At 55.0% G+C, this 27,233-nt stretch overlaps 1 protein-coding gene across 1 annotated transcript in view; it reads right to left on the minus strand.

Annotated features, from left to right (window-relative positions):
• COL27A1 (collagen type XXVII alpha 1 chain) overlaps positions 1–27,233 on the minus strand; it is a 143,278-nt gene that overhangs the window by 65,750 nt on the left and 50,295 nt on the right. Inside the window, exons 12-19 of the mRNA XM_060014270.1 lie at positions 26,461–26,505; positions 18,475–18,528; positions 15,992–16,036; positions 7,986–8,039; positions 7,275–7,319; positions 4,007–4,060; positions 2,684–2,737; positions 1,994–2,047 (exon numbers count right to left, since the gene is read on the minus strand). Of these exons, the coding sequence (XP_059870253.1) occupies positions 1,994–2,047; positions 2,684–2,737; positions 4,007–4,060; positions 7,275–7,319; positions 7,986–8,039; positions 15,992–16,036; positions 18,475–18,528; positions 26,461–26,505 (405 nt within the window). The remainder of the gene's footprint in view (positions 1–1,993; positions 2,048–2,683; positions 2,738–4,006; positions 4,061–7,274; positions 7,320–7,985; positions 8,040–15,991; positions 16,037–18,474; positions 18,529–26,460; positions 26,506–27,233) is intronic.

Raw genomic sequence — 27,233 nt, forward strand, 5'->3', positions numbered from 1 at the left:
TCCCCCACTCCGCCTTTGTAAGTGGCTTTTTCCCCTTCCTCTTTTGAGCTTTTGGTAACTCCCATTAAGTTCCAGCTCAAGGCTTCTCTCACGCTTCTCATTAGCAAAGGCAAGAACGGTCCTGAATTTGGAGCGAACACACATGGAGCTAAAGCCCCATGTCTTTTTCTTCAAATTGAAAGACTCTAAGTCCCATTCTGCCCCGACTCACTGTGTGACCCCGGACAGGTTTCTAAGCCTCTCTGGGCCTCGGCTTCCTCACCTCTAAAATGGCGACCATAAAATCATCTAACAGGGCTGTTCCGAGGCTTAAAGAGAATAAGGTGAGTGCAGCGCTTAGTTCAGTATTTGGCACCTGGTACGCACTCAATAAAAACCTGCATTCCAAAGGGTTTTGGGTCCTGTGTCCTGGGAAAACAAAACAAGTCTGCCTGGGGTGGGCCTGTCTCCAGGGAGAACTTGAAGGTCAGGATCCCGATCAAATCCTAGCACTCACACAGCTCGGACCCACTGATGAGTGCAAGAGCTAATTCACACGGGGGCTAGGGAGCTGGAGCTGCACCCACGGTCGGTGGCTGAAAAGAGGCAAAGACCCGGGAAGGCGCTGACATGCTCGTCAGCTTCTGTGTCTTCAGCTGCGCCGAGCCATCTTCTGGATACTGAGTCCGCCAATCCAAACAGAACGCAAAGATGGGGGAGGAAGACCCCACCCCCGTCTGTCCAGGGCCCCAGGAGGGAGCCAAAGAGCAAATAAAGACCTTCTTTGCTACAAGTAGCAGAGTGACCCTGAGGAGGTCACTCCGCTGCTCTGTGACTCAGTTCCCTCATCTGTAAACGGTGGTAGCAATATCTCCCTCCCTGGTTGTGGTGACCATTCGATCAGTTCTCATCCGGAAGATACTACGCGGCCTCCTGGCATGAGGAGGTGCCTAATGTGAGGCAGCAGGCTTTCCACCCGCCCTGGCCAGACTGCTGGGAAACCCGGACTCTCAGAGAAGTCTTTTTCCAGTGACCAGGGGAAGGAAGCAGGTCCATGGAAGAGAGGCCAAGTCCACTCGTCTAAAGATAGGACTGTGTCATGGCCAAAGTCAACAGAGAAAGTAGAACTTGTAGCTTTCAGGAAACACTCTCTCTTCCATCCGGGGGATACCAGGAGTGATCTTTGGAAGGATCTGGAGAACCCGGCAGAACTAGACTTCTGTCTCTGAGACCTTACGAATGTGCAAGGCCCCAGGCCAGGGAGGTGTGTAGAGGTGGGGTGGCGGCTAGGGCTGAGCTAGACCCCCTGAGACAGACAGTAGCCCTAGCACTGTCCACCCTGTTCTCCAGAGCTGGTCCCTGTACTGGGGTTTGGGGTGGGGTGGGGGGAGAGCAAAAGGGGCTCGACTAGCTGCCTCGCTCCTTTGTACATAAATGCCAGGGGATGAACGTTTAACGTACCTGTGCTGGTTATCACATGTATCAGAAACTCTCAGGTTCTACTGACTCAACTAGAGTTGTTATGTTAATTGCTTTATCCATCCTTCACTATTTCTCCTTCTCCATTGAACACCAGAGTTTCACACTTGTCCCCTGCTCCCCCGTGTGAGCCGTGAGCCCTGCACTTCTCCAGGGTGGCTGCTGGCAGTTAGAAAAGTTCCAGGGCTCAGAAGGGTTGGATGCCTCAAACCTCAGTGTAGAGAATGTGGGGAGCTCCCGTGAAGGGTCGAGGCAGTAGAGCTCAGAGGGTTTTCCTGACGTTTGTTCTGGAAACTGTAAAGGTGGCTACGAAGCCGGGGAGGCTGTCTGAGGCCAGCTTCTGTGCCACTGCCTTTGAGAGCCTCTACGGAAGCCGGGAGGCACAGAGGCAGAAAAGGAATTTCTATTCTCAGCCCCATCTCTCACCTGCTGTGTGACCCCAGGCAAGTCTCTCCCTGTCTCTGAGCCTTGGTTTCCCAAGCACAACACCCAGTCCCAGTAGCAGCCAGACACAGAGAAATAGGGTATTGCATACCTCGGGTCCAGGGGGCCCAGGAAACCCAACGGATCCTTTGTCTCCAACTTTGCCCTATGGAAGAGAAGAGATTGTGGAGGAGGCAGGGCTAAGTGAGGGTCTACCTTCCCTGGATCTCCTGTATTAGCCCGCTGGCTGGGGGTGGTTGGAAAACTCAGGAGAATAGGAGTGAAATCTGCCTAGGTACCTGCAAGGAGCTACGGTTCAAACCCCATCTCCTACACTTGCTAGCCACAGGATCCAGGGCAAGTCACTTCACCTTGGAACCTCACTTTCCCCATCTGCAAAATGGGAGCAATAATAAGTCTCTAACTCCTGGGGTTGTTGGCAGACTTCAGAGAGGTATAGCACAGGAAGGATCTGATGCACAGTAACATTCAATAAATCAACGACACCCACTGCTATTATTAATAATGTTACTATTAGTTATGAGACATTGGGAGCCCTGATTCTCACCAGAGGTCTGCCAGTGACTGATGCCTATCTATGGTGCTGGGTGTACTCCTGCCCCTCTGGGCCTCAGTGTCCTCATCTGTAAAATGGGTGAATCTCCATTTCTGCTCTGCTCTATTCGCCTCCCAGAGCTGCTGCGAGAGGAAAGGAGATCCTGGATGTGAAAGCATCTCTGGCCATATTCCATGACCATTTGGAGAGTGTGAGGTTGGAGATCTCAGAGCAGAAGGTACTTACCACAGGCCCTGGCTTCCCCCGTGCGCCTGGGAACCCTGGTAATCCCTGGCTCCCCTGAAAGAGATGCAGAGCAAACTGTGGTTAGTTAGGACCGGAAATGGCCAGATGAACGGCTGCTTGGTCATCCTTGCCGGCCTGAGGCTTGGAGAACATCCACATTTAGGGGGAGGATGAGCTCCCTAGTCCTTTTCCCTGCTTGCAAGTTCCAGCTTGGCAGCCCTATAGGCTGGGACCTGGGGATGCAAAGGTGAAACAGCAGCTCCTGTCCTCACCAGGTCATCCTGGAACCCCGGACCCTGGGCCTCCAAGCAAGCACTGAAGAACCGTTGATGCCTGGGGAAGTCTGGAGCCTGGGGCCCAGCTGGAGAGGCAGCCAGGCCTGCGTGCCTCGCAACCCGGAGACACTGAGGCTGGGTCAGGACAGGCCAGCCAGGAGGGAGGGGAGAGGAAGAGGCAGAGCTGGCCAACATCTGGGTCTCGTTGACTGGCTGGGTGAGGTCCAGATGTGGCCACATGGTGCCGGACACAGGCAAAGAGGAGCTGGCCTCGGCAGGCTGCCTGGGTTCCTCAGCCAGTCAGGCCAGCTACTCACTCAGACGTGTCTTAAGTGTTCACCAGTCTGTGCAGGACCCTCAGCTGAGCTCCTCCAGGCCAGCCGGGGGCCCTATCCTTGGGAACCTGCTGTCTGGCAGGGGGCTGAGCACAAATCCCCATCAGCCAGGGTAGAAATGTGCTACCGCAGGTGATGGGCAGGGAATGAGAATGGCAGAGAAGGGAACGGTCACTTCCCGAGCAGGTAGAGAAGACGGCACCCACGCGGGGTTCTGCGGCGGGGCTGGGCCGTGCACAGGCGGGACGGAGGGTGTGCCCGGCTAGGCAGCAGTGTGTGCAAACTTGAGGTGCAGCGGGCAGGTCAGTGGGGCTGGAGCACAGGGCTAGAAGGGCGAGGGGCAGGAAAGTGTCAGAGTGTCCTGTGCGCCGGGGGGCTGGGTGCCGGGGCAAGAAGCCGGGACACCACTCTGGGGGCAGTAGGGGGCCATGGATGGGCTGCGAGCACAGAGCAGAGCTGGGCCCTCAGGACAGTTTTGTGGTGGTGAGGAAGGCAGCCTGGGAGGGAAGAGGCTGGGGCCTGGGACTAAGTCAGGAGGCCATTGTGAAGTCCAGGGAAAAGACAGTGAGAGGGTAGACGGAGGATGGAGAAGACAGGATTGTGTAAAAGGAAGCCATCCTACAGGCGGGTCCTGGCCCTTGACGGGCCCTGGGAAGGAAGCCAGAGCAGAGAAGGGCAGGGCAGGGGGCAGGGGGCAAATCTGCTGCAATTACCTTGTCTCCTTGGAATCCGGTATCTCCTGACACACCCGGAACCCCTTGTTCACCCTAAATACACACCAGCAAAGAAGGTTACGATGGAGACCACGGTGGGTTCTGGAAGTCTCCCCGACGTCCAGACCCACTGGGAGGGTACAGCTCTGCTGAGGCTGTTCCCAAAGTCGATCTGCCCAGCAGCAGCCTTGTTAGAGCAAAGGGCAGCTCCCAGCCCTGCCCTGCCCCCGGTAGGGAAGCTAGGCCCTGCGGGGACAGAGCCAGCTTACGTGCAGGTCTGCCTGGGGTTGCTCAGGTGGCTGAACATTCCACTAACAGAAAACTAAACTGCCCAGTGTCAGCTGGCCTTGTCAGGAGAACAGACACTTGAGGGTCAAAGGGGCTGTCCCACGATCTTTCAACCTCCTCATCAGCTGGTGTCACACAGAGGAGCGCGCAGCCTGGACAGTGGCCCTGTGCCGCTGAAGGTTCTGAGCGCTGGCGGCCCTGCGCCGCTGAAGGTTCTGAGCGCTTGCATCTGTGGCTTGATATTTTTCACCACCAGGCTGTGAACTGTCATTTCGTCCTTCCGTGGGAGTTTCTATGCCAGCAATCTGCTTCGGTCTACTGCTAATTAGCTGCTTTTAATCAGCTATAGCATGAGAAACCGGAGCACCTGGCTAGTTAAGACTATGCGTAAACGACGAGTCAACTGGCCTCGAGTTAGGTCTGGGTGTTTCTTTGCTAAGATGACACACCGCGTGGGCTTGGTGACACTGATTCTGGCTGTCGGAGGCCTCTTCTAGTCCGTGCCTGTATTCAGCCACGTCCTGGTAAATGAGCTGTCGCAGAACCAGATTGGGAGACGTTTCTCCTTGGAGCTGGACGTGTCTCACACAGCCCTCATCATTTCCAGCTTCCCATGTTGGTACATTGGCCCCAGGACTCAGAAAACATTCACAGCCCCGGGAGCAGTTGGAGGAATGGGGAGAAAAACCCAGGAAGAATGGAGAATCTTAGAGAACTCATGTCGTGCCGCTAAGACCATGATCCAGCAGAACTCCCTTGGTAGAACAAAAGCCAGAATTTTTTTTTTTAAAAAAAAAAATGTTAACTTACTTTGGTTTTTCCAGTTTGGAAAATCTTGTACAATATCCCAGAATTTTAGGAACCAAGGAACATTTTTTTTAAATGTCCAAAGGAGGAGTAAGATGGTTTTAAAAAAAAAGTTTCAAAGGCACCTAAGAAATCAACACAATGGATTTGGAGAAGGCTGGGCCTGGCGCAGAAGCCTGGGTTCCAGAATGTGCTGCTATGGGGGGAGACGGAGCCAGGTTGTTGTAAGTGGGACTGAGGCCAGGCTGGGTCACGGACAATCTGGGATTCTGGGCAGGATGACCATGGAACATGAAGGGGTGTCTCTATCACCCCAGGGGAGGGCCAGGGGGTAGGGTGGGAGTGAAGAGGGGATGATCCGAACCCTGCCCCCTGAAATATTAAGACCCTGCCCCAGCCACAGGGGCAGAAAAGAGATTTCGTTTGCTTTTCTTATTTTTCTTTTTGAGATCTACGAGCAGGAAAATAATTTTCTCCTCTTTTTTTTTTTTTTTTCCAGTGCTTTCACCTCTCTCGATGTCCCAGGCACCAGCGGTCAGCAAGCCAGCCCAGTTCTACGTAACACATTGATTGCCATGTTCCTGAAGAAACAGTGAGCTGGAGGCCAGCTCTGCAAAGGGCCTATAAAAAGCTCCCTGCCTACACTCCTATTTCCCCCACTTCCTTCCCCTCCTCCATGACTTCAACATTTCCAGAGTGCTGACGACTCACACCGCAGGGTAAACAGGTAGCTGTGGGGAAGCCCCACCTCCAGCAGAAAGACCCTGCACCTCCAGAGCGAGGGCCGTGGAAGAGGGGGCTTAGCAAAGGCAGCAGGGCACAGCCAGGGGGCAGAGCTGAGTCCGCGAGGCTGAGGGAGCTGCAGCTGGAGGCTTGGGCGTGACGGGAGGAGATGGGAAAGGGGGAAACAGATGAGAAGACTGAGCACCGCACGGCTAGGTACCTAGGGGTGGGAGTGGGTGAGACAATCTGGGGTGCCCATTTCTGCCCGGCAGCTCTAACTTTCTGAGTCCAGGGTCTGGGCTGGCTCCAATAGATCACTGAGTTTCCTTCGCTGCGTCTCTTCTCCTCTTTGGGTCTGCTTCCCTGGCTGTGAAATGTAGGCGCTGGAGGAGATGACTTCTAAGGGCCTCACTGGCTCTGCCCTTCCGACCTGTCTTGCTTCGTGGTGGAGGTCTCTGTCGGCAGTGCCTGGGTTCAAATCCTGACACTACTTACCAGCTGTCTGTGCTCGGCAAGCTTCCTATCTCACAGAGGGGTGGAGGATGCCCGGGCTAAGCCCCGCAGAGCACTCAGAGCGGGCCCAGCGCTGGTACCTGTTCCTGTTCCTCGGACTTAGGAGGAGCAGAGTCACCTGAAGACAGGTGCAGAGGCAGCCTGGCCCTGGGAGCAGCTGAGCAGCTCTTATTGGCTCAGGTTTCTGGAACCTGGGATGTTGCCAGAAACTCTCCCACACTCCCTGAGGCAGAGGGGAGGGCAGGGAGATGGCCACAGGGCAGAGCACAGGGGCACCACTCCCTGCCCTCCATGTCTCTTGGCTCAGATGCTGCAGGACCCAGGCCAGGTGCTGCCCCATGCTGGGCCCCGGGGTCCCACCTACCCACCTCCAGCTTTGGTTTGGCCCGGGGTCAGTTCAGCAGCAGGGCTGCGGAGGGCACGTGGCAGCTGGCAGGAAGGCAGGTGGGAGCTCAGGGGCCCGTCCTGGTTTTTCCGTTGCATTTTCAGACTCTGGGATGGGGCTCCCTCTTCTCCTCTGGGGGGCTGATGCGTATCTGTTTCCTCCTATGCCTGGGAGGGGTCTCTGGACCCCCCATCAGCCCTGCCCTGGGGCCCATCATCTCAGCACCGCTCCTCCCCGCCCACCCCGTGTTCTGTGGCTTTGGCCTCAGCTTTGCTCCCCAAATTCGGAGACCTGCCTTACCCTACCCCCGACCCGGATCTCGAGAGCCCCCCACACTCTGTCTGCCAAGGTCTGCGTGCCTCCAGAGCCATCAGCCTGGGTCCCACCCAGACTTAACAAGGAAGAAGCTGGGGAGCGCAGATTTAGCGGGGCCAGAGGGGAGGCAGTAAGAGCGCAGGGGAGTGGACCTGGCAAGAAATCAGCAGCAGCGTCGAGGCTGAGGGGGTTCGCATGCAGACAAAACACAGTGCAATAAGGGAGTATTCAGATCACCTTATCACCTTTCAGTCCGGGTTCCCCCACGTTTCCCATCAGTCCCTGCAAGACAGAGGCCAGGGTTCAGCTGTGAGGGACGTTCAAAACCCCACAAGTCAAGAGCCCTGGCATAAACCCACTGGCTTGCTGCAAGCCCCCGTGCTGGAGGGCCCAGCCCAGAGGGCAGTGGTGCGGATTGAAGGACCACGAGAAGGGGCAGTTGACTGGCGAATCGCAGTGCTCTGGACACATCCAGGGGAGAAGGGTGCCGATGGGGAGAGACGGGCTTCATGAGCCGTGTCACACGCCTGCTGGCCAAATGGAATCATCCCTGGAACGTGGTCCGGGCAATTTGAGCCCACCTTTCTCCTGCACGCCCATCCCACTCAGGGATGTCCTGAACTCACTGGCTTGCCATTATATAGAGTTTCTGTGCTCCTGGTAACGGCCCCCACTGGACTTTCAGTGCCCTGAAGTCCAGAACCAAGTCTGACTCATGCTCAGCTGGAGGACTGCTGTCCAATGAAGATGTCTGGCATACATGACATGCGGACGATGACCGGCTCTCAGGACTGAGAAGCACGGAGCCCCTGATCTGCCACGTTCCACCCCAGCCCCCCTCTGAGTGCCCCCCAACACCGTATCAGGGTAGCCTTCCTTCCGGGCTGAAATGAGTCAGGGGGTGCCCAGCTGTGATGAGACTCGAATTAAGGGACAGGTCTTGTTTACCTTCATGCCCTTGGGTCCTGGGTAGCCAATTGGACCCAATGCTCCCATGTCGCCCTGGGAAGAGAAAGAGAAGAGGACGCCATGAGAGGCGGCTCACAGGAGGCTGGCCTGGGAAGGATTTCGAGGACGCAATCCCCCTGGGTTGATCTTGTAATTAGGCACGGTCATCTCCACTGAAGTACTGGAGTGAATTTCACAGAGGACCTCTCCCAAGTTCATTTCTTTTTTTTTGCGGTACGCGGGCCTCTCACTGTTGTGGCCTCTCCCTTTGCGGAGCACAGGCTCCGGACGCACAGGCTCAGCGGCCATGGCTCATGGGCCCAGCTCCTCCGCGGCATGTGGGAGCTTCCCAGACCGGGGCACAAACCCGTGTCCCCTGCATCGGCAGGCAGACTCTCAACCACTGCACCACCAGGGAAGCCCCCAAGTTAATTTCTTGATCGCTGCCCCTTTCACCACTCCTTTCCACCTCCTATTAGATTCTTTACATCCCATACTAGTTAAGGGACTCAGGGCATTTCACTGGGCTTCTGTGGACCCCGATCTCCTGATCTATAACATGGGGATAACGATCCCTCGCCCTGAAAGCTGTTGTGAGCACACACAGAGGCTTCGACTCCTCTAGCTTCATGAGGGGCAGGAGCTTTCTGCTTCCAGAAGCTGGGCACCTCCTTGGGACAGCAGCAAGGAAGCAGTGGGGCTGTCAATCACAGACACCCAAGGTGCAGATGGACCCCGTAGGACACTAAGATCAGCGGGTAGGTCCTGGACCACAGGCTGGAGACCCAGCGTCGGATCAGATCAGACTGTCCAAGGCGGGAGCAGAGGAGTTCCTAGACCCCCGAGAGTCACGTTCCCTTCATGGGGGCCCCTTCAGTGAGGGCTGGGGAAAGGCCGGGAGGCAGTGAGGGTATGTCGAGGCCAGACCACCTGTCCCACCTCTCCTCTGCTGCTCACTCACTGTGCGATTTCGAGGGTTAACCTCTCCGTGCCTCAGTTCCCTCATCTAAAACAGGGACTAATACTCTGCGCTTCCTAGAGTTGTTTGGAGAAGTAATTGACTTACATGTAGAAAGTACCTGGCACTGCCTGGAGGCATTTTTGGTGGTTACAACCGAAGAGGTGCCGCTGGCATCTCCGTCGAGGCCCCACAGCAAAGAATTAGCTCAAACGCCAATAGCGTTGAGGTGAGAAACCCTGGTCTAAAGGGAAGGGGTGAATGGATTTTCTCTAAACAAGCCCACCCTCTTTCCCTGAAGCCTCGTGCTCACTTCCTGCCCTCCCCCATCACCACTGCCCTCGGCCACAGCCATCACAGTCAGCCCTCCCCCAGAGAAAGGGAGCCCCTGAAATAACCTCTTCTCTCCCTCGTCCATCCTCTGTGGCCGATCTGAGTGTCTGGCTGCTGTGTGAGCCCAGTCAATGGGCTTCACCTCTCTGGGCCTCAGTTTCCCACATCCCTGAATCAGGCTCCACAGAGGCCCCTGACAAATGCTCTGAAGCATTGAGGAACAAAGGCTGCTCCAGGTGCCCAGGTTCAAGAACCGATTCCTGTGGGAGCTGCCTGGAGACAGCTCAGAGGGAGGCCGGCAGAGAATGAAACATCACATTCCTGCTGACTCCTGCGTAGCCTGTGCACTGGAATGTGCCCGGGAGAGAGACAGAGGGAAACACGTGGAGTGCACAGACGGCAACGGCAAGGCCTGGCTGAGGCAATGCGGATTCTCACCCCCCGCCCCCCTGAACCCACCTGATTGGGTCAAACCAAACCTAGCTGAGCCTTTGCCAAGGAACTCTGCTTTCAGTTCCCATCAAGTAATCTTATTAAGAAAGCGGGCTCTCAGTTTAACAGGTGATAATAGCGATACAAACGACACTGGCTGGTAAGCACTGTGTTACGCACTTCACATGCCTCAACTCCGTTACTCCTCACGACAGCCCTTCATGATCCGTCTGCTACTCTCCCCATTTTACAGATGAGGAAACTGAGGCTCTGAGAGGCGAGGGCTTCAGCAAATCACAGGGCTGGGCAGAGCTGGGATTCACACCAGGCAGTCTGTCCCCAGAGCTTCTAAGCAATTCTGAAGTAATCTTCGGAGAGGAGAAGCCAGGATCGCTGGCCAGGGAGAGGCTGGACTGAAGGAAAGCCAGCGCCTTAGAGAAGAGCATTTCAGCGGGAGGCTTTGGCTGCGGCTCCCCGCGCCCTCTCTCTTCCTGGAGGAAGGGAGCAAGGGGTGGCCACCCAGCGTTCCCCGTGGTGCACAAATAAACAGACTAGGCCCTGCTAGCGCAGTTGGCTCCAATGGGGGCCGGGGCCTCGAGCAGAGAAGACCAGCCAGCAGCTCCGGGAACACAGGCTCTCTCTTCCCCGCTCCAGACCTGACGGCGGCTTGTTGTGTGGAGGGTGAATTCGGTACAGGCCCGACTGATGCCCACGTAGGTATCACACAGCCCGGCCTGTGCGTGCCACCCCTGTGAGCCTCTCCAAGGGGGTCTGTGTGCGGTGGAGGCATCCCACCCAAGAACCCATGGAAAAGGGGCTCTGGCTGGAGGGCACACGGGGAGAAGGTGGCCGCTTGCTCAGGGCAGGTCTTCTTCATGTGGGCAGGATCCCCACGTTGGACTATAAAAGCATGTGGGGGAGAACAGAGAAAACCTCAGGCCACATTCCCCCCAGTTCAGCCTGCAGATACCAGTCTGCTCCGCGCTCGATACTGTCGTTGGGCAGCTTGGCCAAGTGACACACAATATCACGTCCCACGAGAAAGAACAGCGAGTAATGCCTGTAATCTGGAACCTGTTCCCACGTTCGCCTAAACTCCCAGACCCTGCTCCACACACTTTGCCCTTCAGCTCGTTGACTCCCAGCAAGAATACAAGCAACCAACCACATCTGTGACCACCGAAGGAGTTCCTACTGTGTGCCAGGCACCACGCCAGACACTTCCCAGTCTCATCAGCTCTGTTCAGACGCTCACCAACTGCTCACAGTAACCCCATGAGGTCAGCACCATCATTAGTGCCATTCCATTTCACAGATGAGAAAACCGAGGCTCAGAGTGAGGTGAAGCAACTAACCCAAGACCATGCAACAAGCAGGGGACACAGGCAGGGCCAGAACAGGTCTGTCTGTCCCTCTTGGCCCACAGACCATGCTCACAAGCCTGGGATTGACTCTGTTTACTCCAGTAAAGGACCCAAGGATGCCTTTCCTCATTGCGCTCACTCATAAGTGACAGGGTGTGAGGACAGGCTTGAGATTCAAAAACAGGCAAGAGTCCCACTTCGGCGTCCCATGTGCCGGCAGGCATCCAGGCTGGCGTTTGCCCAGGACCCCTGAAAGAAAACCTAGGGGGCTGCCATCACCCACCCTCACGGGTGCTGGCAGAGCTCCCTCCCTCCCTCTCTCGCACATGCCTTACTTTCCTGCCCTGCTGTCCCTCTGCAGCCGGGCCATCCTTGGCCACTGCTTCCTATACTGAGCGCTCCGCCCTGAGTTCACATTGTCCTCTGCCCTCACCCCCAGCATCACTTCCCTGAGCCCACAGGCCAGGTCAGGCCCCTGCCATCATGTCTGAGCCTGACCTGGCTTTCGCTCATGGCCTGTTCCATACCCATGACCATTGACGCGGGTGCCTATGTGGCCACTGCCTGTTCCGTGCCCCAGAGGAAGCCCTCACTAAAAGTGGCTAAATCAGTGGGTGAAAAAGAAACCTGCACACTACTCTCATTTACAAATCCTCTAGGTTAAAATCTGGCCACAGCGTTGCCTGGAACTGCCTTTTAAAGCAACGAGGCCTCTTTCCAGAAACTCTGATAGGGGGTCAGCAGCCTGAGGACAGGACCTGGGAGCTGTGGCCAGTCCCGGCTCCTGTGTGGTCTTAATAAGCACCATCTCTCACACACAACAGCCGCTGGCACTGCCCAGTCCACACTCTAACATACTCTCTCCATTCAGCCCAGAAGTTGTGTGGAACTAGACGCAGCGGTGAAGTTCACGAGCTGTGAACACAGACCGAGCTCCAGCTTAACAGCTGGGTGACCTCGGGCAGGTGCTTAAGCCTCTCTGAGCCTCGGTTTCCTTGACTGTACGATTGTAATCCCACTTCCCACTCAGAGGCCTGCTATGATAATTAAATACCTAGCACAGGACCCAGCACACGAGGGGTTGGTAAATGCCAGCTAGTGGGGTTCCTGGCCTTGATTTCCAGACAAAGAAATAAAGCCAGAAGATCATTTAGTAACAGAGTATGGTAGACTTGTCCACGATATCCCACATGCTGGCATTTGGCCAGATCACATATTCTTTGGGTCTCATTAAATGGAGAAGCCAAAATTCCCTTTGTGTCGCTCGGAAGAAAAAAAGACAGAAATTTTCTCTGTTGAGCAGAATCTGGAAACAGGCACACTTTGCTTGAAGCCCGGCCAAAGGGTTTCAGTTACTCAAAGGGGGCTGTTTCCAGGCTGTCTCTGCAGAGGGCCACCAGCGGCTTATGAGACTGGGGTCACACCGTCCCTCGCTGGCGACCTCAGGCTCCACTCAGCCTCCTCACGAGGGTGACCAGGCTGCTGCCGCCGCCTCAGGCAGCTCGAGGCTCCCAGCCTAAGGCGTGTCAAGCACACACAGAGCAGACAGAAGCTCCATACATGCTAATCTGTCCTCCGTCACCCTTCCTCCCGCCTGCAAGGACCCGGGGGACTGTGGAAGTTTCGACTTCAGTCTGCATGCAAATCGCTTCAGCTGACTAGACAGAAGGCATTGTATAAATCTGAATCCCCGCTAACATGATTGTCACTGTGTGGAATTCCCATTTGCTCAGCTAAAAACCCACATCCTCTGGAAAATCGTAGGTGACTCACGATCCCTCTTCCCTTTAGAAAATTCCTTTCCTCTCCAACTCTCTGGGGAAGCAATTTTTCCCCCAAGCACAGAAGCTGCTGTCCCCCAAAATCCAGGTCAGGAGTGGGTGCCTTGGGTGGGAGAGGGCACTGGCTTGGAGGAGAGTGGTGGTGATTTGGTGGGTGCAGGTCTAGCCCTGTGGCACCCCCAGGCACAAGGAGAAAGGAATGTCACCTTGGCAACAAAGGGGATTTAAAAACAGGAAGCGAGACTGAAAGTGGCCAAAGACATAAGGCAAAGGCGGGCTGGAGGTGTGGGGGGTGGACAGCAGCTCTTTGGAAAGGGGATCATGAGGGGGTGCAGGGCCTGAGAAATGCAGGGACACCCAGGGCTCACCCCTAGCTCAGGCCCCTCAGAAGGGGGGCAGGAAGAGAAGTGCCCTGAACTAGGAGTTGGGGGACATGGCCTCTGATCATGCCTCCATCTTCTCCTGCCCTGTGTGTGACCTCGACCTAGGGCCTCAGTCTGCCCATCTGCCCAATGGGACTCTCCTAAGAGATACTGAGCACAGGGTTGCCAGATTGAGTGAATAAAAATACAGGATGCCCAGTTAAAATCTGAGTGTCAGATAAACAATCAAACAAATGAATGATATTTTAGTATAAATGTGTTCTAAATATTGTATCTGAAATTCAAATTTCACTGGGCGTCTTATATTTTATCTGGCAGCCCTAACTGTGGAGAGCAAAGGGGAGCATCGGTGGGAAAGAGCTTTGTAGAGTCGGGAAGGCCAAGGGCTATGACGGCACAGTCTCCAGCATCTGCACATTTGGCCAAGCAATATTCTTGCCCCTCTCAGCATCCAACCTAGTGGGCGCCAACAATGACAGACAGGCACACGTGCCAAGGATGACAGCCAAGGTACGTAAACATCCCTTCAGAAACGTTTTGGGGACGGGGATCATATAGCCTGAAGAAGGGGCCTTGGGAAGCACAGACAACAACCAGCTTTACGTCTTGAACAGCGTCTCCCAGGGGCAGGGAGATGAGCTGGGCTCAAAACACAGGAAAACCCTGCACAATGAGAGCTCTGTGAACGCGGACGGGCTTTCACAGGAGGGAGCTTCCAACACCAGGGTGTTCAAGTTGGAGTTTAATGACCGTATGACCAAAATGCTCCAGAAGGGAGTCCTGCTGAGCTTAGAGAAGGTTGGACCGGTAGACTTCTGAGATCCTCATTAACGTCAGGTTCTCTAACACTCATCGCAGATATTTCTTTTTCCAAAGCATTCAGGTCAGTGCCTTGTGCCAAAGAAGGTGCTCAGCAAAGGACATCAGGGATGACAAACGTATGACTCGTGTGTTGACACTTCCTCACCCCAAGCCAAGGCAGACATCACCAATTTGCAGCACCCTCTCCCACTAATTTCCAATGTGACTTTGAAATCTCTCTCAATGCAGCACTCCAGATGGCTGCTACCAGGCATAAAATACATTATGTGTGTGTGTAAAACACTACTACTAGTACTACTACCACTACTGAATCACTACATGTTAACAGTCCTTTATTATTAAAAAGTAATAGTAAAATCATTCATATTATGATTATTATTAAATTTATTATTATTACAACTAGTGCTTCTTGAGTGCTTACTATGTACTAGGCACTATATATGTACTAGTTTCCTTAAATCCTCACAACATTCTCCCAAGTGAGGTACTAATATTATTCCCATTTTAAAGATGAAGAAATTGAGGCACGGGAGTGGGGGGGAAGGGGTAATTGCTCAGAATTGCAATTAAATGAGCGATAGAGCTAGGATTTGAACCCAGGTGATCTGGGTCTAGGGACTACCTTCTTAACCACTTGACTGGACTGGACCGGGTGTGTTTGTGATCCTAACAAGAGCAGGAGCGAAGATCCCATCTTACAGAGTGGATCCCTGAGGCTCAGGGAAGTGAGGCCGTAACTGAAGACCACAGAGCCCAGAGGAGGAGAGGCCAGGATTGATCTGACCTCCACCCCGACCCTGCCCTGGTTCTGCTCCCACCCACCTGAGCAGGAGCACATTGCCCATGGGAACCTCTGGGCCCTCTTGCCAGGACTGGTCACCCCTGAACAATGGGGCCCCCCAACTCTCCAGGGCCTTCTCCAGCCTCCTTCTCAATAGAATCTCTTGGCACAGTTGCTGGAGTAGCCAAAGCTGGCAGCCCATTTGTGAAACTAGGGAACGGTCTACTTGTGTAAGCCCCTCAGACTCACACCCCATGAGGTATGACCCCAAGGACAGAGGAGAGGGGGCATCAGACCCTCAGGGAAGCTCCTAGACTCATTTTCCAGGCTCGGGCCTGTCACTGGCTCTTGGGGCCGGGCCCAAGGTCAAGACTAAGTCTCTGAAGGCCCAGCAGGGAGCCATCGTTTTGGCTAATAGCACCACTCCACAAGGCTACCCCAACCGGATGGAGTTAGAGGTCAGATTGCCTCTGACCTCCCCGCGTACAGGCCTCTCGGTCCCGGGCACACCAGGAGGCAGTAACAATAAAGAATATTTAACAATATTATAATAAATGAATATTTACTGAGTGCTAGACCTTGTGCCGAAGACAGTACGAGCAATGCCTCATTTAATCCTCACAGGCACCCCAAGAGGATTCCACCACCATACCCATTTTACAGATGAGGAACTAAGGCTCAGAGAGGGTAAGTGAATTGGTCCAGGTCACACAGCCGGGATGTGGCAGAACTGTGACTTGAACTCAGGTGGTCTGGCTCCAAAGTCAGTGTTCTGAAAAGGATGGAGAAGACTGTCCAGCATGGCCCAGAGCCTCAGCTCCTCTGCCAGTCACTTCCTTTGTCTGGACCTGAAGCACCTCACCTGTCAAATGGGCACACTACCACCTGCCTAGACCTTGCTGCAGAGCGATGGACAGGCGGCAGGTATGAAAGTACATGGCAGTGCCATGCTCCAAGCGCCCATACTCATTTAACTACTGAAGAAAGGGGCTGGGAGAAGGCAGGTGATCCATCTGAAGCCACACAGCAGGCCTTTCTTCCCTGAGCCCCCTTCCTAGACTTGTCTGTCCCAGCTCCTCTGAGGGGACTTGTGGCTTGTCCCCCACACCCGGCATCCTGGCCCTCCCCGTCCCCAGGCATCTGTGTACTTACGATGAGGCCAGGGACTCCTAGGGGCCCTGGTAAGCCCAGTTCTCCCTGCAAAGAAAGAGAGACAAAGGTGGTTACTTGCTCTGTCTCTCTCCAGGCCACGCCCTCCACACCATCCTCCACGTGGGCACCTGGTGGAATCCTTTGGAGCTGACCACTCCTTTTTCCTGACTCTACTGAGCCTGGCCTGGAGTTTGAACGAGACCCTCCCCGCCTCTGCCATCAGCTTTCCACATCTGTAAAATGCAGAGGTTGGATTTCCAAATCCAGTACCTTCCAATCGTAGGTGTGAGAATGGGCAGAATCCTGATCGTGGCGATAAAGACGCGTGGGATGCCTGACCCAGATCTCATTTCGCTCTCACTTTACAGACGGCAAAACTGAGGCTCCAAAGGTTAAGCAATTTCCCAAGGTCACGTTCAAGGAAGTAACACAGTGGTGAGGGCACCAAGCTGAGAGCCACCAGGCTGGCCTCCGTCTCTCTCAGCCAGGAGGTGCTGGGGGCCCTCAGAGAACCTCCCCACCCCAACCTCCCACCAGAAGGAGGCTCTCCGGTTCCCACCTCCCAGGGCCTCTGAGAGGCTGCACAGCTCTTGCCTGGGAGTCAGGAGATGTGGCCGTGTGTGGCAGTGTGCAAGTTTCTGTTTCTCAAATCTCTAAAAATGGACATTCAGGGCTTCCCTGGTGGCGCAGTGGTTGAGAGGCCGCCTGCTGATGCAGGGGACGCGGGTTCATGCCCCGGTCCGGGGGGATCCCACATGCCGCGGAGGGGCTGGGCTCGTGAGCCATGGCCGCTGAGTCTGCGCGTCTGGAGCCTGTGCTCCGCAACAGGAGAGGCCACAGCAGTGAGAGGCCCGTGTACCGCAAAAAAAAAAGAAAAAGTGGACCTTCAATGGCTTGCACCAGTAAAGACAGGTAGAGGGGTCTAGCGCAAGCTCAAAATGCAAAGGTGTCTCTAGAAATGGTGATTAGTAATAACCAACATCCTCCAGAGCGTTCGTCTTCCTTCATCGGTGCAATCCCAGACGGGAGGTCATTACTACAGCCACGAGAAGAGGAGGAGGGGAAGCAGCCTTGGCTTTAAAATGAAGGACCCGAGGCTCAGGAAAGCGAAGGGACCTGTTCAAGGTCACTCATCAGGTCCTCTTTCTGCTCCTCTGGGCCAGGAGAACAAAGACATCCCTGCCCCTCCCCAAGGGCACTTCCAGGATGACGTCACATGTTATAGTGGTTAATCCAGTAACTGATACACTGAGGGAAAGACTCTGGTTTCTCACCTCGGTACCATTGCCAGTGCTCTTTCCTCCACCTGGAGTGTCCTCCCACCTCTTTCCTCATCCCAATTCCAACGCCATCTTCTCCAGGAGTCTTCCCTGCTTCTCTCTCCCTCCTCCTTAGCACCTGGGACCTCTCTGATCCCACCCATCTCAACTTCACCTCGTGCAATGGACTAGGGAGATGGCCATGAGCTCCTCCAGGGCAGGTGACGTGCCCCATTATTACCTAATATTTACAACCCCTCCATCCAGTGAATGCTTTTCATAGGCCCAACACCTCCCTGCCCTCTCCCATTTCATTCTCGCAACAGTCCTCTGAGGCCAGCATCGGACCCCGTGATTTACAGATAAGGAAACCGAGATCCAGATGGGTGAACTGATTTGTCCAAGCTTCCACGCCTGGCAAGCGGTGCAGCAGGATTCAAACCCAGGTCCATGTGGCTCCGAGGCCAGGGCTTCAGCCCCGCAGGGAGCCCAGAGGTCAGCCCCAGCTGGGTGAGGCTCAGGGAGCATTTGTGGAATTGACACGAGCACATAATCACGTGCTGTGTATGGATCTAGCAGCCACCTCCGGGCACAGCTGTGCAGGCTGGAAACCCCAGGAGAACGGGGGGGACATGGCAGGTGTTCCAAAGAGCTCTGGACATGGTCTGCACCCCGAGGCAGAGAACAATCTTCCCCCCGCAGGAGCTGGAGCCTGGGACGGGAAGGGAGAGGCGGGCTCAGCTCTCCAGGGCAGGCTGACCTGGTTCCTTCATGGGCCTCGATTATTTACAAACGCTATAAACATGCCTATGCTGGAGATTTCTTTAGAACTAGGTTCTTCCCTCCATACAGGGCCTGCAAACCATCTGCTTCCCAGGCCCCATCCCATAAACATTTCTGGTGCTTTGTAAGATGGCAGCAGCTCTGGCTTCCCCCGTGGAGAGTGACCCATGAACCTTCCTGAGTCCCTGAGGATGGGACATAGCCCAGGACTTTGGGACCCGGGGCTCAGTGGGCTGGAAGGCTCTCCTGGTGGCAGGGGGTACACAGGGCATCCGTGGCAGACAGGACCCTGGGGTTCAGAGAAATCATGCAGTTTGACCAGGAGCGCCCAGCTCATGGGTGGCCCGGCTGGCTGACCTAAAATAAAAGCTTAGGTTCCTAAAACCTGCTATTTGTTTGCTCCAAATCTCTCTCCTGTACCCAAAGACATGAAATACTTACGGGGTTTCCATCCAGTCCCGGAGGGCCTCTTTCCCCAAAGTCTCCAGGAAACCCCTGAGGGCATGAGAGAGAGCAAACATCTGCAGATTAGTGTTTATACCAGCGGGTGGCTTTGATCCAGACTCCCAGGGGACACAGGACACATCCATGCAGTCTCATCTCACTCCCTGGTTCCAGGATCTGGGCAGGCTGTGGAGTCCCGAGTCACCTCGGGCCCTCAACAAACTTTCCCCGTAAAGAACATCCCAAGGACCAGCTACTGTGGAGGAGCCCATGGCCAGGGAGCCCTCTTCCCATGGCCTCAGAGTCTCAGAAAACAGTACCCAGCTCTCCGGCATGGAAATGCCAGCGCCCATGCTGAGACCCCGTCCTGATGGAGTCTGGGGTCAGGAAGCTGGGTCTAGGCCTGGACCAGTCACTGACTTGCTGAGAGTTTTAAGAGTCACTCCTTCCCCTGTGGGCCTCAGTTTCCCCATTGGTCGAAGCAGGAAAGCCCTCCGCAGCATTTCCCAGCTCAGACCTTCTGCCATTTTTGTGACGTGCTCTTTAAAAGCTACCCTGTGGACCCACAATCCTCATTTTACAGATAAAGAAGATGAGGCTCTGAAAGGGTATGTGTCGAGGTCATACAGAGTCACACGGATGGGGGACATCAGCACCGCGGCCACAGGTGAGGTTCGGCAGCTGAGAGAAGCCCGGAGGCCTGGCCCGGACAGATCTGGCCCTCTCGCCCCCTCCGTGACCCCACTCCACGCTCTCTGGGGACACAGGCAGCTGGAAAAACATCAGCTGTGGGGAAGCTTCTGGTGGCCGAGGAGGGGGAACAACTCCATTCTACTTCAAAAGGAAAAGCAAGTCCTCGAGCTTGGAATTCAGGGAAATCTGTTCTCCCCTCCTTGAATTCAAATCACTGTTTTTCCAGGGAAATTTAATAAAAAACAAAGCACATGTTTTTCTGACCAAGTGGATGCCTGAGCTGTTCAAACAGAAAAGATTCTTCATGGAGCATAATTTGTTTCTGGTTTCTAACGCTACCGCTACTGGGGGAATCCAGTAAGTAGATTAAACTAAAAAGACCAAAGCTAAAAACAAAACCCAAACCAATTACAAAGTCTACATTGGCTGAGCAAAGAGACCTTGAACTGTGTGTGCATCTAGGCCTTTGTCTTGCCCTGGCCAGAATTCTATTCCCCTCAAATCCCACCTCTGCCAGGAAGCCCTCACGGACCGGAAGGGCAGGCATTGATATGGATCGTATAGGAGGCGTGGCTTCATTCAGACACCCAAAGGAGGAAACGAGGACATATTAAAGAGATTTGGGCCAAGCCAGTGACTTTGTATGCAAAACTTTACTTGCCTTTGACATTCACCCTTGAGGGAAAGGTTATTTATTGGTCCCATTTAACAGATGGGGAAATTGAGGCTCACAGAGAGAAATGTCACTTGACCAAGGACAAAAAGCAAGTCTGTGGCAGAGCTGGGCATGGGCACATCCTGGCACGCAGAAGCTGCTCCAGTGTGTGCCTGACTGGGTTTAGAGAGTGGCAGAGGTAGGGGGGTGTGTGTGTGTGTGTGCGTGTGCAATTGCATGCACCTTCAGATCAAGTTTTTGTGGGGCCACATCTGACCGTATCTAAGATGCCTCTTCCCACATCCTTGGAGTCCCCCTGGCAAATTCCAATCCAGCCCCTCTCAGGCATACTGTAAGGTAGAGAGCCCTCTCACCTCCTGTGGCAGGAGACATCAGCTGGGTGAGCAGTGGGCAGGGAAGGCTTCTGAAGGCATTGAGCTACTGCCTCTGCCTTTGGGGGCTTGGCACGAGAGGACAATCCTTCAGGGGACAAGGGGGATGCTGTCTAGCCGGGCACCTGGCTGACTCCACGTGGCCTACGAGCAGCAGAATTTGGGGAGTCCATGCTCTGCTCTCCAAGTTCAATGTCTGGAGACTCGCCCGGGCTCGCCTCCAGGTTGACTGTGTGACTGCGGGCAGACCCTCACTTGGGCCTCTGTCCTGCTCAGGCTGGGGGGGTGTGATCTCTAAGAATCCTTCAGCTTGGCCCAATCCCTGGACAAGGCCTGGGAGGGAGGAGCCTGCTCCCTGAGGTGCAGGAATGCCCGCCCCCCGGCCCCGCTGCCACCAGGAAGAGAGAGATCCTGACGGCATGCCCCAGGCACCAATCCTGGCTGCGATGCCCAATATAATCATACCTAGCAGCCACCAGGCAGGTTCAAACCCACAGGTCTGCAGTCAGGGCCACTCCAGGTTGGCTCAAGGACTCCTCTCAGACTCAGCTGCCGGCCCAGCTTCCCCTGTGAGGCTTTAGAACCAGTGCAACCCAGTGACAATCCTGGCTCTACCACCCACAGGCCTCTCCAAGCCTCGGTTTTCTCTGCTGTACAACTGGGGCACTGAGACAATGAACCAAGATGCTGGATGCCGGGCAAGTCCCTGGCAGCACATGGAGGCAGCAGCAAGGTGAGGGCACATCTCTGAGGCATAAGCAAGGGAGAGACCATCAGAATGGTTAAAACCCCCAAGAGAGGCACTTATGTGGACAAAATGCAGCCTGAGTATAGCCAGTGGGTGACGACGGGGTGGGGGTGGGGGGTGACAGCAATGACAGAAACTGCAAACTCTAACAGCCCAATGAGAGAGGGCTTATTATTGGTCCCATCTTAGAGATGAGGAAACTGAGGTCCAGAGACGTTAGGGAACTTGTCTGAAGTCACACAGCTATGGAATAGCAGAACTGGGATCTGAACCCAGGCAGTCTGACTCCAGAGCCCAATCTCTTAGCTACGAATGGACCATGAATACACAACCAGACTAGAGCAAGCTTGTGGTCTCTCGAGGGAACGGCATTACTGAGGCTCAGGACCGGCTCTGCTTGTACGTGCTCAGTGGCCTCATCCCCGTCTCCACCTTGTCTCCCTTCCTTCGGAGAAGCCAAGCAGATGACCTCTAGGGTAATTAAGAACACACTAGTTGGAAAAAAGGGCTTTAAAAGAGCTGGAACAGATCTATGATTGGAATAATCATAGATGGTCTAGGATGGAAAGACCCTAGGTGTTCCTGACATTCGGCACCTCCTTCTGGAGGCGCAGAACCTGCCCAAGGCCCCACCAGGCTGCTAGCTTGCTGCATCCTTCCACCCCTGAGCAACACATCCCACTTCTGACACTTGCCCTCGGCCCTGACGCTTGCTCCTCTGGATCCCAGAGAGGCAGCCGCCGAGATGAACATGCACCACCACTTCCACCCGGCCTGCTTCTCTCTGTCTGGCCGTGCCCGCCTGTGCGTGGCGTGTACTCCCGGCCCAGCCGGCAGCAGGACCTTCCTGTGCAGGCCTGAGCTCCTGGCTGCAGCAGGCTGGCCCGAGGCCCAAGGAACGGGCTCGGCGTCCTGCCGGGCCCCAGCCACGTGGTTTCTCCACTTTGCCAGGTCGGGCCCCCCTGGGGAACTGAATGCCTCGTACTTTGAGCAGAACAAGGCCCAGGAGGAGACAGAACCAGGATCCAGGGCGAGACTCCACATTCTCTCTTGGCTACAGCAATTCAGAGGAATAGATGAGGAAAAAAGGAATGGTCCTCATAACCACATCTGCAGCAGGATGCCGGAGGCTGAGTGGGCCTCTGAGAGCCCTCTCATCTAACCCCTGCCTGCAGCCAATGTCTACCCAACGGTCTGCTCCGGAAGGTGGGATGTAGGGGCAGGGATGCATGCAGCCTCCAGGACCAGAAGTCCTGCTACATCTTGAAGACTCAGCCCCCCGGCCTGCAAGATGGTCAGCCCTGTCCCACCCACCTGACAACCCACCTGCCCAGCTCCCCCTGGGCTGAGGAAGAGGTGAGGTATTTGTAATCCAGCCTCTGGTAAACTCGAATGCGTCATCACACGCTGGTTCGGTACCAACAGTGGGAATCCGTAACAACCTCTAGGAAGAGTCTGCAGAAGGACCTTGGAGGCCTCTTTACAGGGTTTACCTTCTCCAAAGTCAGGAGGTTCCTGCACAGGTTTGACCTGCATCCTTCCTACTGCACTTGACAACAGCCTGTATTCTTTTCTAGAAGATGCGTGCTCTCGGAGTGTGCCAACAGGGAAAGACCCCTTGAGATCCAACACCCTCTTCTCATGAGGCTGAGCATCTTCTCACCCTGCCTTCTGATATTCACCTGGGAATCCACCCACAAATAGTCACCTCGGCGGGCAAGGAGGACGGAGGCAGGGAGAGCAGGATTCCAGGGTTGCCGGCAGACCTGGGTCAGCTCCGGCTCAAGTCTGGGACCGTGGGGATCACAGCCCTAGCTCACAGCATCACCACCAAGAAGAACCTTCATCTGCTTTGTCCTCAGTTTCCCCATTTGAAAACCACTTTGCACCCTGTTCCCCATAGGCTGAGAAGTGGAAAGAGCCTGAGGTCAAAACTGAACCATGTGAGAAGCCCTGTCCCAACCCGGATGGGCATGTGGCCTCGGACAAGTCCCAGTTATCCCGAAGCCACACACTGAGGGAGCTGGAGCCAAGGCTGGACCTTTCCAGCTCCAAGCTTTAGGGTCTGCCCGCCTGACTCACTACACAAGACCAGCCTTGGCAGGCCTGGCCAGAGGCCATGAGAGAAGCTGTGAGCAGGGGCTGGTCTTGCCAGGCATTCCAGCAGGCTTGATAGTGAAGCCACAGGGTGCCGGACAAGAGGATTTGCTGCGGCGTCTTCCTAGGCCCCACGAGAGACCCTTGGCTGAAAGACATGGCTCGGTCCCCAGCTGTGCGTGTCACTGCACTGTGCCCCAGACGAGCTGGGATAGCCCGGGAGAAACCCCTTCAACTCCAGCCAACTGTGTAACATCTTATATCTGGTCCCCTCCTCAGGAAACCACAACACATTTCACTTTCCAGCGGGTGATGTGAGATGAGAGCTGCGGTCTAAGCTTTCCTTCAGAGGCTGAAGATGTGAGCACAGAGAGGAGACGGGTGATGTGGAGAGCGCCCTGCACGAACAAGCAAGGGTCCTCGGTTCAAGTCCTGATTCTGCCACCCATGTGCTGTGTGACCTTGGGCAAGTTACTGGCCTCTCCAAGATACGGCTGCTTGTCTGTCTGATGAGGAAGTTGGGCCACATCGTCACTAATGTTCCTGCAGCTCTGATGTGCTCTGACCTCTGCTGTCTTTCTCAGCTCCCATCAGCAAAAGACTCCCACACACCTTCCTTCCCAGCCTGACACTGAGCAGGCCGTGTGCATGGGCCTAAGGTTTTGCTTGCTGGAGAGAAATGGACTCCAGCAAAATCATCACCAGGCCTGCCAGAAATGAGGCCAGCTGGGATCTGGCATGAGGGAATTCAGCTCATTCTCCTGCCATTTCCTCTTGTTAATAAGTGCCTAGAAATCGCCTGGCCCAAAGCTTCGACAACAGGAAAACCCATTCACAAGGAGCCCCCAACCCCATCAGGCAGATCAAGGGCTCAGGAGCACATAACAGGGGGATGACCCTAAAGTCTGCTCAAGCAGCGTGTGGGCCAAGGGCACAGCAGACTAGGCGGCCAGGCAAAGGCACAGACGAAGCCCTAGGGACTCAGTGATATGAAGTATATTCCATACAAATTAAATCACATCCGACGCAGACCTTGCCCATTTGCTGGCCATGTCGGCTGGACCAGAGTCAAGGAGACTTTCACAGCCCTCAGGGGTATTGCGTGGCCATGGGGCTGTTTGGCAGAATGGGGTCGGTTTCTCGCACTCACGCCTGACACCCCATTGCCAGGGAACACCCATCATGGAGGGCAGGGTGGAATCTTAGGAAGTTAAAGACACAAGGCACGGAGCAAAGAAGCAGAAATGAGCTGTAAGTTAGGGGGGTTGAAGTCTGGCAAGTCCTCAGAGGGTCTCTGGGCAAATGGCTTTGAAGCCTCGGCTTCCTCGTGTGGAAAATAGGTATAATCAATCTTACCTCAAAGAATCAGTGGGAGAACCACATGCGGTTCAAATACCATGAAGGTAAAAGGGCCTCAGTAAGTGTTGCCTTTTTTTTTTCTGGTCTGTTTTGGCTGTAGTGCTGTCCCTAGTGCCACACCCTGGGACAGGAGGTAGCAGCTCGGGCTGCTGCATTCTAACCCAGCTCTGACTCTCAGAAGCACAAGGCCTTGGCCAAGTCATTCATCCCCTGACCCTCAGGCTCCTCATCTGTAAAGTGGCAATGCCAGGCCCTCTGTGGGGCTCCCAGAATGGAGTCTGAGCAAATCCCCCATGGGTAGCATTGGAGGCAGGCCTGGGTGATGGGACAGGGCCCCACTGAGATATTCTAAGTAAGTCAACTGCTCCCACTCTGCAACTTAAACTTTGGAAAAACAGATCCAGAGAGGTAAAGCCACTGGCTCAAAGTCACATAGACCAGAGAGATCCTCGGCCACCCAAACAACTACGAATGGAAACAGTGAATGCCACTATTATATTGAGTTCTTACTACTTACCAAGCACAATGACCCCACGAGCTAGAAGCTATTATCCTCATTTTTCATATGGGAAAACTGCAGTTCAGAGCCAGCAACGCTCCTACCCCAGGGCCTTTGCACCCACTGTTCCCTCAACCTGGAATGCTCTTCCCCAGAGAGCCACATGGCTCCCATTCTCACCTTTTTCAGGTTTCTCAAGAAGAGAGGAGGACTTCCTGGGCCAACTTATCCAACATCCCATACCCCAAGTACTCACGGTCCCCCTACCCTACTCCATCTTAACACTCAGCACCACCCGACGTTCAACCACTCACCCTCCATTCCCCCATTCAGTCACTGTCTGTCTGTCTGTCTGCCCCTGAGAATGGGAATTTCGTCTTGTTCCCTGCTCAGCACCGAGCACAGTGCCTGGTCCATGGCACACACTCAGCTTCAGTGAATGAATGAATGAGTTTCCTTGCCAAAGGTCTCCTGGCTTGAGGAAGAGATCCAGAGGCCAAGCCAGCCCTCACAATTTGCTGGGTGACCTTGGGCAAGTCCTTGCCTTGAAGCCAGAAGCATCAGGTGCTGCTCCTTGTCTACATCTAAGTGTCAGATATCAGCCCTCAGGCACAGGGGGGCTGTCAGCCACGGACTGTCCTAGGTACCCCCTCTGTCAGCTCCTTGAGGCCAGGACCTGGATCTTGCTTTTCTCTGAATTCCCCACTTGGCCCCCAGAGGACCCAGATCCCTAGACTACAACAGGTAAGGTGCCCATGAACACGCATGCCAACCCTAGAATCACAGACAACCCCCTCTGGGCCACCCTGGGTGCTCCTGGCTCCCTCCCAGCTGCCTCTCACCGTCTAACCTCCTCCCCCGCCATCCCTTCTCCATCAACCACAAGCAAAGGGACGCCCAGACCCGGAGCTGAGGATGGTTCCAAGCCTAGGAGTTGAACTGCAGGGCGGCAGCAGAGAGCCTTAAGCCACCAGCATGGGCCGGGCCAGAAAGAAAGATGCCTCAGTTACAGTCCTGGGTCTCCTTCAGCCTGACCTGGTGGATCGGGGTTCCTGCTCAGCCCCTCTTGTGGTCATGCCTCCTGTGGGTCTACCCAACACCCCACTGCTCTCTGACCTTGTGTGTACACGAGTAAAACAGGTGACACCAGGACAACACGGAGCCGGAGTGTTCTCTGACACAGGAGCGCAGATACCCAGTCTAGACCCCGTCTAGAGCAGGCCCCCCAGCAAGGACACTCATGGCCCAGACGACCCCCGCCCCCAGACAGAACTACATTGCAGGGCAATTGCTGGATGCACAGAGAGGCTGCATCCCAGAGCGGCCCAGTGTCCACGGGAGCCCCAGCCCCAGTCACTGTTCTGGCAGCAGGACACAAGGCCCAGACAGCCCCCCACGCACACCCACACACTCAAAGCAGAGCAAGGGCAGAGCAGAGAGAAGCGAAGAATGCCCAGGCCGCGGGTGGACGGGGCCGCGTGGCCAGTGGGAGGTCAGGTTCACCCATAGAATCTGAGTAATAGACACGGAAAATCTTTACCGGCCTACCCATCTTGCCCCTCTTGCCAGGAATGCCGGGTAGACCCTGTAGGGGGAAACAGGGAAGAAGTCAAGACAGGATTCCAGCGGGAGACAAGCAGTGTTGCCCCAAACCAGCCCCTCTTTCACCCACAAGAGGACGTCACAGAGGGCCTGGCGTCTGGTCCACAAACACAGCAGGCTCCAGTTATCTGCACACCAGATGGGCGGTCCTCAGAGGCTATAGAGTCGGGGCCCGCGTGGACGTGAGCTGGGAGGATTCCTAAGGAAAGCAGCCAGTGCCCTGGTATTCAGCAGACACTCGATAAATGCTCCTTCTGTTTCCCTAAGATCCTCTTTACCCAGCTTGTTGATGAGATTATTGAGTTCCCAAATACGGGCTCAGGCGGAGAGGGAACAGAGAGGAAGGTCCAGAGGCCTGTGGGAGCAAAGGCAGCCACAGACACACATAAACAGATGAGCGTGGTGTGTTCCGGAAAGCTCTACAAAACTGGTGCCTGGCGGGATCTGGCCCACGGGCCGTAGCTTGTAGGCACTTGATCGGAAATAGGAAATGAGCCCGTTTCTCACTTTCTGAAAGCCCTTCAGAAGCTCCCCACGGTCTCAGAACAGAGTCCCTCTCCTGACCTTGGCCCCTGAGTGCCGTATAACTGCTCCCAGGTGCCCCCCGCAGCCTGTCTCGCCCCATTCCTGCCTCACACTCAGCGCTTTGACCGTGCTGTTAAACTCGCCAAGTCAGCATATGTCCTGGACTTTGCACATGCTGTTCCCTGT

Source organism: Delphinus delphis, chromosome 6, assembly GCF_949987515.2.
Source record: "Delphinus delphis chromosome 6, mDelDel1.2, whole genome shotgun sequence".
In the NCBI taxonomy this organism is placed as follows: domain Eukaryota; kingdom Metazoa; phylum Chordata; class Mammalia; order Artiodactyla; family Delphinidae; genus Delphinus; species Delphinus delphis.